Source organism: Temnothorax longispinosus, chromosome 9 (genome assembly GCF_030848805.1).
Source record: "Temnothorax longispinosus isolate EJ_2023e chromosome 9, Tlon_JGU_v1, whole genome shotgun sequence".
Lineage (NCBI taxonomy): Eukaryota > Metazoa > Arthropoda > Insecta > Hymenoptera > Formicidae > Temnothorax > Temnothorax longispinosus.
Window position 1 is genome coordinate 15,776,648 of NC_092366.1, and position 11,051 is coordinate 15,787,698.

The 11,051-nt window shown below is 36.4% G+C and overlaps 3 protein-coding genes across 7 annotated transcripts in view; 1 reads left to right on the forward strand and 2 right to left on the reverse strand.

Annotated features, from left to right (window-relative positions):
- Window positions 1-3,374, forward strand: part of Ppn (proteoglycan-like sulfated glycoprotein papilin) — an 87,587-nt gene extending 84,213 nt beyond the window's left edge. For all 5 annotated transcript variants that reach the window (XM_071789262.1, XM_071789260.1, XM_071789265.1 and 2 more), the window contains one exon: window positions 91-3,374. In XM_071789262.1, coding sequence (XP_071645363.1) covers window positions 91-293 — 203 coding nt within the window. In that variant the 3' untranslated portion in view covers window positions 294-3,374. The remainder of the gene's footprint in view (window positions 1-90) is intronic.
- A 143-nt stretch (window positions 3,375-3,517) lies between these two features.
- Window positions 3,518-6,956, reverse strand: LOC139819693 (potassium/sodium hyperpolarization-activated cyclic nucleotide-gated channel 1). Its single transcript, XM_071789269.1, has 8 exons — window positions 5,607-6,956; window positions 5,314-5,535; window positions 5,047-5,233; window positions 4,844-4,978; window positions 4,550-4,742; window positions 4,276-4,467; window positions 3,969-4,192; window positions 3,518-3,891 (listed from the first exon to the last, which is right to left on the reverse strand). Exons 1-8 carry the CDS (start codon window positions 5,831-5,833, stop codon window positions 3,607-3,609), a joined length of 1,665 nt encoding a protein of 554 aa, XP_071645370.1. The 5' UTR covers window positions 5,834-6,956; the 3' UTR covers window positions 3,518-3,606.
- A 140-nt stretch (window positions 6,957-7,096) lies between these two features.
- On the reverse strand, window positions 7,097-10,844 carry Task7 (TWIK-related acid-sensitive K[+] channel 7). Its single transcript, XM_071789268.1, has 5 exons — window positions 10,201-10,844; window positions 9,932-10,087; window positions 9,378-9,721; window positions 9,188-9,306; window positions 7,097-9,091 (listed from the first exon to the last, which is right to left on the reverse strand). The coding sequence occupies exons 1-5, from the start codon at window positions 10,325-10,327 to the stop codon at window positions 8,824-8,826; spliced, it is 1,014 nt and encodes a 337-aa protein (XP_071645369.1). The 5' UTR covers window positions 10,328-10,844; the 3' UTR covers window positions 7,097-8,823.
- Between the last annotated feature and the right edge of the window lie 207 nt (window positions 10,845-11,051).

The following is an 11,051-nucleotide window of genomic DNA, read 5'->3' on the forward strand; positions in this document are numbered from 1 at the left end:
GTGATACTGATTGATATCAATACGCTAATATAATATTCCTTAACATAAACAATTTAACGTGCGTTTAATTAATGTGATTAATTCTTTCAGGTATCTTTATTCATCCCCATTGTCAGGATAACACGTTCTTCGCCAATTGCGAGCTTATCGTGGCGGCCAAGTATTGCACGCACAAATACTACGCAAAGTTCTGCTGCCGATCGTGCACGGAGGCCGGCCAGCTGCCGGCGAGAGGACCGCATATTGACAATTCGAGAAGAAGAAGGAGATCGATTCTGCGAATGCTCGTATAAGATACGTAATCGACTTTTCGGTATTTCCGACACACGTGATAGCACATATCGATTCTGGATCGTGGCCGGCGGGATTCGCAATAGAAAATAAATGAGGAGAGGAAGTTATTGCGCGTACCTGCCCCTATCGGACGTGCCGGATAATCGACTTGTTAAATCACTGCCAAAGCCTTAGAGCGTTTATACATAGGTATAATATATGTGTACGGTATATTCCCATCAAAAAGAAGCGTGCGAAACTCGATATCGCGCATCTTGACTTGCGCGATCTCGTTCTTTGACGTTTTTATCCATGTATATACGATCTGACGCTGAATCCTAGTCCGACGGAGCCATATTAGGCGGGGTAATTAACTCGTTCTTAAGAGACCAGTGGAAATGTCGCGACTGCGCGTACCTTCCAGATGACATCCCGCGTTACCGAAGTAACCAATGTCGACTGATTAAGCGCGTAATTTTGCGGATCATATTATCGAATACGTGGGAAATATTGTTTCCGAACTGGTGTCCTTTTAAGTATATATTTTATGTGTCGCCATAATAACTGTACTTCAGGTTAATCGTAGAATAATTGCGATAAACTCACAGCAGCGTACCCGCAATAATGTGCGATTCTTGTAAATTTCTTTTTGTGAAGTCAACAGCGAAGCTTTTCGGCAATTCCTGCACAATCTTGAGAATACGATCTGAAGAGTCTTCATCGATGTGGGACAATATAGCGTAGCCATTCCTTTCTCACGCAGCATAGGGTTTAATGAGCACGATACGACGATATGAGAATGGAATGATATACAAAGTAAAGTTTTCTCTCATAGAACAGTTATCTAACAATAAGTCGCGTGATGTCCTTCTTCATTGGACACACTGTAATGCGTAATTAAAAAAGGAACTTGTACCTATTCCTATTAAGCGTATGTGCACACGTTACGTTGTATAATATAAATAGTTTATTATGCAATATGCCATTTATACTCTATAATATTGTTATTACTTATTTCTTACACTCGTACATGTGTTAGCATAACGCCTGCCGACTCCAAGATAAACTCGTTATCTTTTTCGTTATCATTTATACATATATCATTCTTCTTTTTTAGACAAAGAACGCTTAACATTTTAAGAGCAAATCTCGGTATTAGACATCTATCTAATGAAACAAAGATAATAAAGAAGCAGAACCTTAACATTTATATTTAGTTGAGAATTTTGATGATATTTAAATTTTTATTAATTTAATTTTTTGTCTTCTTCAAAGATAAAAAGGCTTTCAATCAGACGTGTAGCTTTGATTTGATGTACATTTTTTGAAAACAATTTGAATTGTATGTACTGAAATGTTTATCCATGAAATTGAGATTGACTGTAAATGCCCATTTGAGACTTCATTATTCGATAACAATTCTGAAAGTAAAACTAGATAATTTCTACATGAATCTTAGATATGCGCAAACAAAAAACATGTAATTCTATTTATGCAAAGAACGCGTAAATATAATTTCGCGCTCGCTTAATACTCTTAAATTATGCGTCGCATCGCATCTTTCACCTGTCGTGACACGCATGTACAGCCAATCTTCTACTTTATCCAATCAGCCATTGCATTTGTGTGCAAATTTGCTGCATTTAACTATTAATTACGCACTGTTTGCTATCGTTAGACGCATCGTCATTCGTGATGTGTCAAGTAGATCGTAGAAATACCGATTATAAAAAGTTGACGATCATAAAGATAAAACGGGAAGAGGAAAGGTACCAAAACGCATTTATATACACACCGTAAGTGTAAGTCGTAAATCAAGATCGTTACCGATCAGAGTCGACGTATCGCAAAACCTCTAGAACAACTCCTGATTGTTCCGTACTTGCACCGATTCAGTCGCAGTAAAACGCAGTGCCTTATTAGATGACCTTTGAAAGGATTGGGAAAAGAGTGCTGAATATACACGACGTCTCGTTAGTGTAAATAGCTGTTCACGTATCTGCGTATTTCTTTCTCATATGACGTCAGTATTGTTGTCGTATATAAAACAAGATAGTAGATTAGATTTATCCGGAAAAGACATATTCATTTAAAAACGCGAACAAGAACAGTATCGACGGAGATATTAAGTACTCTTCTCCTCTGTGCTCTCCTTTAGGTATGACCAAGAGAACATGTAAAACCGTTATAGCGAATAGTACTACGTAGCATAGTGACCCATTTAATTCGATAAAGCGATCTAGTAATGATATATAGACAGTCGACGTTGATCAGTTGTCCCCCGTAGATTCGGAATTGATTACAGGAAACGGAAACGGATGGAAAATGGAGGAGTGCGAAAAGGTAATTGCGTTAAAAATCGTAAAGCACATCCTATAGGTGTACATCGCCCGTGTTAAAAAATCGTTCTATTGTAAATAATTATTTACATCGTATGATTCGAGGCATTGTCGCCTGCGAACATGCCCCGTCACTTTACGTATATAGATATAATTTTCACACAGCGTTGATTTAACTTCACGTTAACATTACGTATCACGAAAGGGTGACATATCTTGTACAGTAAGTACCGATGTCCATATAGGTGCGTCTAGCAACGTGTTACGATTACATCAATGGACCTGATTAAATTGGGACCGCGATTCTCACACGGAATCGTTGGAACTTACCTCGCGCATAACGACGTCGGTTATCGATAATGATCCGCTGTCTTCCTCGACACATCGGCAAAGTGTGTCGCACTTTTTTTCCTATTTTGACGTTGCGATATTTCATCACGATCGAGTGCTACAAATTTCGACACAAACTTGACCTCCTTGTAGACGAAATTTGCCAAAAAAGAAAGGAACCACGATTCATATCCCTCATGCGTTATATCGATAGAGGTATAGAGCTCATCACAACAGTGCTACCGTAAAAGTCTTATAGCGGATGTAATTGTAATTGTAAGTACCCGTAGGTAATGATTAACATACATATATATAATTTTAAAATAAAAGTAGATATATATAAATATACGAGAGAATGCCATTATCTACGATTATTGTATGGACAATAATAATACATAAGGTCCTTAAATATATACGATTACACTGTCAAAACGATTATTATTTTACGATAACGAGAAACCAATCGACGAGATCGTTTATAAGAATCTTTTTTTCTAATTGCTATAGCTCATAGCGATACAATAAAACGGTCTTTTAGTAAAATGTTACTATAATTCTATAGTAACACAGAGGATTATTGATTAAGGATCTAAAATACTTAAGTCTTCGGAGATTAGAAAATCGACACATAAATTCAAATAGTAATCAACATATATGAATAAAGTCAAGTTCTCGTCGGTCCGTTGCGTAAATTCGGCACGCGACTAGGACGCATCAAAAAACGCTTGTGTTGTTCCTCTGCTCTGATGGTTCTCTCTATGCGTTCCGTGGCGATGCGTTCGATCTCCGCGAATAGCTCGCTGTGTATATCTATGCATTGACGGAAGTCTTTACGATCTAGCCGATACACCTCGCAGACTTCGATCGCGACGACACTGGCTACTCTTCGCTGATCCGCCACCAAGAGCGCGATCTCGCCGAAATGGGCACCGTCATTCAAATGGCACATCTCGAAATAACACACAGAGAGTAAATTTCTTTTTCGCAGTCCAAACGAACTTAATATTGGATATTCAAAGAACTAACTTCCTTTCCAGTTGGCGTCAAAACCGCGACGGTCCCGGAGGACAAGAAGAACATACAGTCACCGTGACTACCAGCTTTAATGATTACGTCGTTTGGCAAATATAACTCGAATTTTAAGTTCTTCACTATTGACTGCAGAACGTTTCTTGGCAAATTCTTAAAGATTGCCACGTTCTCGATCAATCGTCGACAAGATTGAAGCGCGATCTCTTCACGTAGCGGTTCTGTAGAAAATCCAGATTTTATATTAACAGTTATTATTTGTAAAGTTTTATGTGCTCCTCTTTTTCCCATATATTTTATTAACCTGTCAAATCTGATAAAATTCGTTTACTGCGAAAGTAAGTGTTCTTGAAGCGATAATGATAATAAGCTAAGAGACGTTTCTTCATGTGTGGCAATAATTGTTTTTGTCTCGTGTATGCTTTCACTTGGTCTATTAATTCTTGAAATTTTGATTCGGATGACTTTCTTTCAGCTTTGATATGAAGGAACATAACTAAAAGACACGACATATGTCCGACATTTGAATGAAAATGTCTAATAATGCATGATTTTTAATAATGAAGTGTAGATCTTACTCAATATATAGCACACAATGAATCTGCCGATAATCATGAGGATACTATTGAAAATGATGGAACCATCTGTCTCTGGTACAAACGGGCCGTAGCCACTTGCTAATATATTTTCCAGCACGATATATGCAGCGTTTTTTAATCTGAATTGGAGACTGCTGTCTTCCAATTTCATCATCCAACAATCTTTGCATTCCTTTTTACACACATTACGAAATACATTTTAATAATTGCCGCTTGAAAAATATAAAAATATGGAAACGTTCGCGTAGAGATCAATATTGAAGATATGCTTACCTTCGGCGGAATGTTCATAAAGTACATCAGCAAAATCGGTATCAAGTAACACAAACAGGAAAACCAAAAGATTAAGTATAATCCTAGCAATAGGGTGGTGCATAATTCCAAATAAAAATTTTTTATTTCGAAATGCTAAAAAATTGGTCGATATGATGCATATTGTATAATATCATCGTAGAAAATATATGAGGAAAAATTACCATAAATAGATAATAAATGTTTGAGTTAAAAGTGCAATAGCGTGTTAATTTCAGGAGAGGCATGATATTAATTAAAGTAACGATATAATGAGGATTATTTCCCGGTAATCTTCGCCACTGTAGTGTTATATAACTATACGGAAAAGACGATAACACATCCGGCACAAGAAATCCTTTGAGATAAAACCTAAAAGAATATGTATTTAACATTAAGCGGAAATTAATAAAAATAATTGAATTAACGAAATATTAGATATGATATCTCACGTAAATATTTTAATAGGTTTCAACTCGACAGACATAGTTTTCTCGTCGTAATATCCCGTAATACAATTAAGTATTATATCTAACCAACAGATCGCGTAAATTGGAAGATTCACTGTATCTAGACGAATTGTTTCGTAATCCATTATAACGAAGCAAACCATAAAGGGGATTGTAAAGAAAGCTATCATGTATATTGCTGTCATCAAAGTATCCCACATAAATCTGTGAATTCTCTTATTTAGAAAGAGAAAACAATGCGTTTTTGTTGTACATCAGAAAGGTAAAGGTATTGCCTGGCATAACTGAATGGATGTATTATCCACCAATATTTAGATTCAGCATGTCTTGTTTTTTCGGCGGTGATTGTGGCATTGCTGTCCACGTGAAAACCACATTTTGGAGTGTACTTGCTGATACCGCACCAGGTTATCCACACGTTTTTGAAAGTCAAGGGTTTTACATCCATAAAAGGAAACTTACTTTCTCTTTTCAAAGACAGTTCACATATATGCTCGATCATAGTTAATAGCAAGAATAAAAAAACTTTTTATCTCATTGATGAGATATCCAAATGGCACGTAAGGTTAAACGAGTAACTTGTTTATGTCTAAAGAAAACTTCTATTGTTTTTCGGAAATTCTCGGGGTAGTAGCATTTTATTTTTGTAATCTTTGTAGCTATAAAAAAGATTTACGTCAACGTATTTCTTATAAGCTCGGATAAATTTAAATGGACTATTTAAATTAAATACTTTATAATGTATCAAAAATTAAAACATTACAATTTGACGAATCGGTTATTGTTTGCTATAATATTTTCACATTTTCTTTTTCTCATTTTCTAAAAAATTTATTTACACATGTTATAAATAATAGAATTACATAAAGTTCTAAAGAAATAATTACTGCAATGTAATGTATGTTGCATCTATGATTATTAAAAATGTATTTATGTTAAAAAATATAACTACACATGTAAGCTATACGTTATAATAACGTTACAATAGATGTCTATCGTATCATCTAGTATAATTTGTCTAGTTTAAGTAAGTAAAAATTGCGCACTTTTAACCCGTTGAGGTCACACCTCCTAAAAGTAACGTAGAGGTCACATGGGGTCCAATGGACCCCACAACAGTTTCCATTTGCGTTCTTTTTGATGTATTGACTCAAACCTTGAACTGGAATTAATTTATGACTTCCTCTTGATAATCCAATAATTTAAAAAAATTTTTTATGTTGAAAAAACGCGAGGAAAAAAATTTTTTTCCGAGAAATTTGACTTTTTTCACAAAAATATTCATCAAAATTTTTTGAGATAGAGCAAAAAAACTTTGTGCGTTTTACTCTCAAAATAGTATACTTTTAAGAAAAAAAAAAAAAGCCTGGGGTCCACTGGACCCCATGAAACCTCAACGGGTTAACTGTTGCATATATTGCAATTCCGGAAAGAATTGGATTTCATCTATATTACCGATATATTTAGCTAAACTTAAACTTTTTTTCAAGAAATAAATTCACAAACATTCTTCATTACTTCACTTGTGCGTGTACTGATCATAACACTCGTGACAAAGATTTTGATAATTAATAAAATGAGGCATACATCAAAGCAAGCATCAATCAAATATTCTATGTAATTAAACAATTTTATATCTCAACTGTCGTGCAAATTAAAAATAAAATATAAGTACAAACGATGTTGATCGAAATGCAACCTCTACTTTTGATCATTAATACACTAGGTAAACAAATAAATGTTTAAAGAATTGAATTACTCTTCATTGCTATTTGGTGTATTTATTTTATTATTTTATTTTAAATAACAACATGATATCATGTAAAAAATATCTGGTAAACTATCTTAAGAAATATTGTGACGCAACTAAACAGTAAAGACCCAAAGATTTTTATTAAAGCAAATAATAATTACGCTGGATTTAATTTAAGCTATCAGTCTTCCCGGGTCATTTTCTTGCATCTTTTATTTTATTTTGTAAACGTTTTAAAAAAATATGAGTCATGATACATCTATGTGTACATATTTCTGATCTGATTACATAAGTGATCGCGTCAAATTTCTTGAGGCAAGATTTCTTCATGGTTATAAATATGGAAATATGTATATAATATTACGCTGTTGAGGTTTATAATATCTAGAATATTGTTCTATCATGTTTATATTCATATGTATGTAGAATTTTTGCGACGTAATACGATCCTGTTAGACTAGAGGTTCTCAAATATTTTTAACAGTAAAAGCAACGTATACATTTCACTCAAAAGTTCAAATTTATATCTTGTATATTAAATTTAAATGTATTAAAGTGTTTTCTAATTGCAAACACTACAATCTATATAAAACAAAATACAATTTTGTTAGAAAAATAATAAATATGTAGCGATTGCAACAAAATCTGCTTATAATGAGATTTATACAATAGCATTCAATGGCATGTTATATTAATCTTATTAATCCTACATTATTCGCGTAGTTTTTTCAACGTAAATATGTTACACCCCAACATTACGCTTTAATTTTTATTGTTTTTTTTTTATAATTTACATTTAAATAAAGGTTGATAATATTCGATATATCTTTTAGATAAAGTGCAAAGTTTTTCTCTAATTGTGAAACAATTTGTGCAGCATTCGATCGATAAAAAGTTTTTATTCTGCGAATTTAGTAAATTTCCAAGGCTGGGGTGTATCTTATACGCGAGTAACGTAAGATTAAATGTGAAAACCTCTAGATTATATTCAAGCAATTTATGCTTCTTCACTTTGCACATATTTTATATTAATTCAACATTGACAATACTACGATATTATATAAATGCGCCATCATGTTTTTAGATAATCTGCGATCCGATAACTCGCGTACGTTCCTTTTGAGGTTTATTATAGATGTTTCACTTTTTTTAAAGATACAATATTACAATATTACAAAGATCACCACCCTAGATATTCGAATAATCGAGGTTTCGTATTCATGTTTACCGATTGAAACGATTATTACGATTTGTCACGTTCACTTGACAAATCGAGCGTTACACGTAACACGCGGATTACATATACAACATGCATCAGGAGTCGATATAGTTGAGCAACATTAATTATCAAAATGAATCAACTTGTTCAGGGATACGTGACGATATAATGTCAAGAAATGCGCGGCAGGAACACGTTATTCAAGCGTCCCTCTTCAAGCTTTAGCCATCAGGATTCGAACAACGGTCAACAATCAGAGTTCTGGTCACACGTATCAAACATCAAACATTTTTCTAAACGGCAGTTTGTCTTTTCTAATTTTACTTTCCACACAGAGTGTGAAAATCTTTGCCAAACGTTACAAATTGTCCTTCGTGGATGTATCACAGTGCGCGGTATTCTCTTACGAGGAGGTTTTGTGCGAGGAATATCAGCAATCTTAAACATCGATGCCGAGCAACTCCCGGCTGTCGGCCTTGGAGAATCGGCGACGTAAGCTGCGACGACGAAACTCCCTCCATCAGACGGACGCGCGTTTCATCCGCAGACTGGCAGAAGTCGGGGGTGGTCGGTAACCCTGATACCCGGAGGGATCCAGCAGCTCGGAATTCGTCGGGCCCAGACAGGTGCAGGAGCATACGCTCACGCAATCGTCCGTGTCGTGCATGATGGGCATGTGGCTGGCCAGGAGCTTTCCGTTTACCGCCACAACCTCGCCGTCCAACGTTAAAACGTGATGCGAGGCGGATTGCATCTCGGTGTCTTCGCGGCGCGCCTCACCCGAATCCCTAAAGTGATGTGTGTGTTTCAGAATATTAATAATAATCTTTCTTTTTTCAGACATATATAAAATAATTCGTTCTGTTACAAAAAAATATATTTACGTTGTCATGAACCGCAATACGAGCAAATTAATACTGGCGGCGACTACGGCCAAGCCAAATAGGATGAAGATCAAACTCAAAATCACGTATCCAGGTTTGTTGGAGAGCGCTTGATCATTCTGCAACACAATTTATCTGTAAATCTTAGTCACTTTACTGTTTCTCTCGTGATCAGCCAAGCGATATTTACCTGGAGAGCGACATAGTCACCGAAACCTATAGTCGTGAGCGTTACAAAACAGTAATAAAAGCTATCGAAGTAACTCCAGCCCTCGTATCTCGAAAACACTGCAGCACCTGTCGTAATAATTATACTCGAAAGCAGACCGGTCGCCAGCATAAGATTCATCTCTGTAGCTTCGGTTTTTTGACACCTGAGATACGTTTTTGCTCGTCTGATCACGACCGATGCGAACTTGTTCAATCGCTCGCCAATGCTCTGGAACATCACCAGTCCCAAAGGAATTCCCACCATTGCGTACACCATACAAAACGCCTTCCCAGTTTTGGTCACAGGAGTGGAATGCCCGTAACCTTGAAAAACGTTTAATTAAAATACGACTTTCTCTTTCTTTCTCTCTCATGATTTTATTTTAATATCAATTATAAATATATTTTTCGTATTAGTACAAAACATAATTTTTATAATTAAACTTAGAGATTTAATGTGGTCTATATAGTCTTTAATATATTAAAAATAATTAAATTTAAATAACTTTCGAGGATAGCACAAGCGCGACTCACCAATCATGGCTAAAACTAAAGTAGCAAAATAGAAGGCACCCGCGAACTTCCACTGCGGCCCCGCTTTATGTGGCTTGTTCTCTATTATTACAATTTCGACCATCTTGTAGTCCTCCGGCGTGATATTGTACTTCTTCATCATATTACGGCGTATCTCTGCAGCGGCATATTTCCCGCCGCGCGCGAGCGGCGGAAATAATTAATTATCAATTAACGACCCGCTTAAAAAATATTCGTTCGACTGAAACAGCGAAAAGGGGGAAACTCACCCGAGAGAAATTCCCAGCGTTTCCTCTCAGTGTCCGATTCGAGGGCGTCAAACACCGCGGCGCCAACGAGAAGATACGTAAAAGTGCACACTACCAACGACAGAGTTCTAACATTTTGTCTCTTCATTTTCGCCGTTTTGTCCTTTGCGGGAGTATCGCGCGCCTAGGCGCGCTGTAGAATAAAAAATTCAGCGATCACACTCTCAACGTGTTTCCCGAGATTTCCCCAGACAGTAACGTTCCTCGCAAAACGCGGCATTTATGCAGGATAACACTTTGCGCACGGGATGTAAAAAAATATTTATTTCGCACCGAAGAGACGAGCGTACACGCGGAAAGTTTATATCGCATATCAGGTGGAATATTCGTCGGAGAACTCGAGACGGCCACGAAAGTATGCACGGTACTCGCGAGTACAACAAAATCGCTGCACGCTCCGTCCCGAGCACCGAGTATTGATCGCAAACCGACGAAGGGAGTTTCGTGGGGATACGCCGCTGCTGACTTACTTGAAAGTATACGTAGGGGGATGATCGCGAGCCCCGGTGGTAACTATATTGATGTTACAGCCAAGGGATAACTGCGATAACCGAATGATAATAACATTGATGTTGCGGTCCAGTAGTACAACGCGTTTTCGTCGCGACAGTAGTTATATCAGTTATGTGCAGACCACCGATCGATGTGAACGAGCCTCGCCCAACTTTGCACGGCAAATCTACTGCTGATAATTTGGCAACTTGCGTAACCAACTTATCTACAAATTTATTATATATAATTTATCTTTTAAATAATTTATTCAATATTCAGGGTGGACATGCAAAGTCCCGAAAGAAAATGTGCTGAAATTT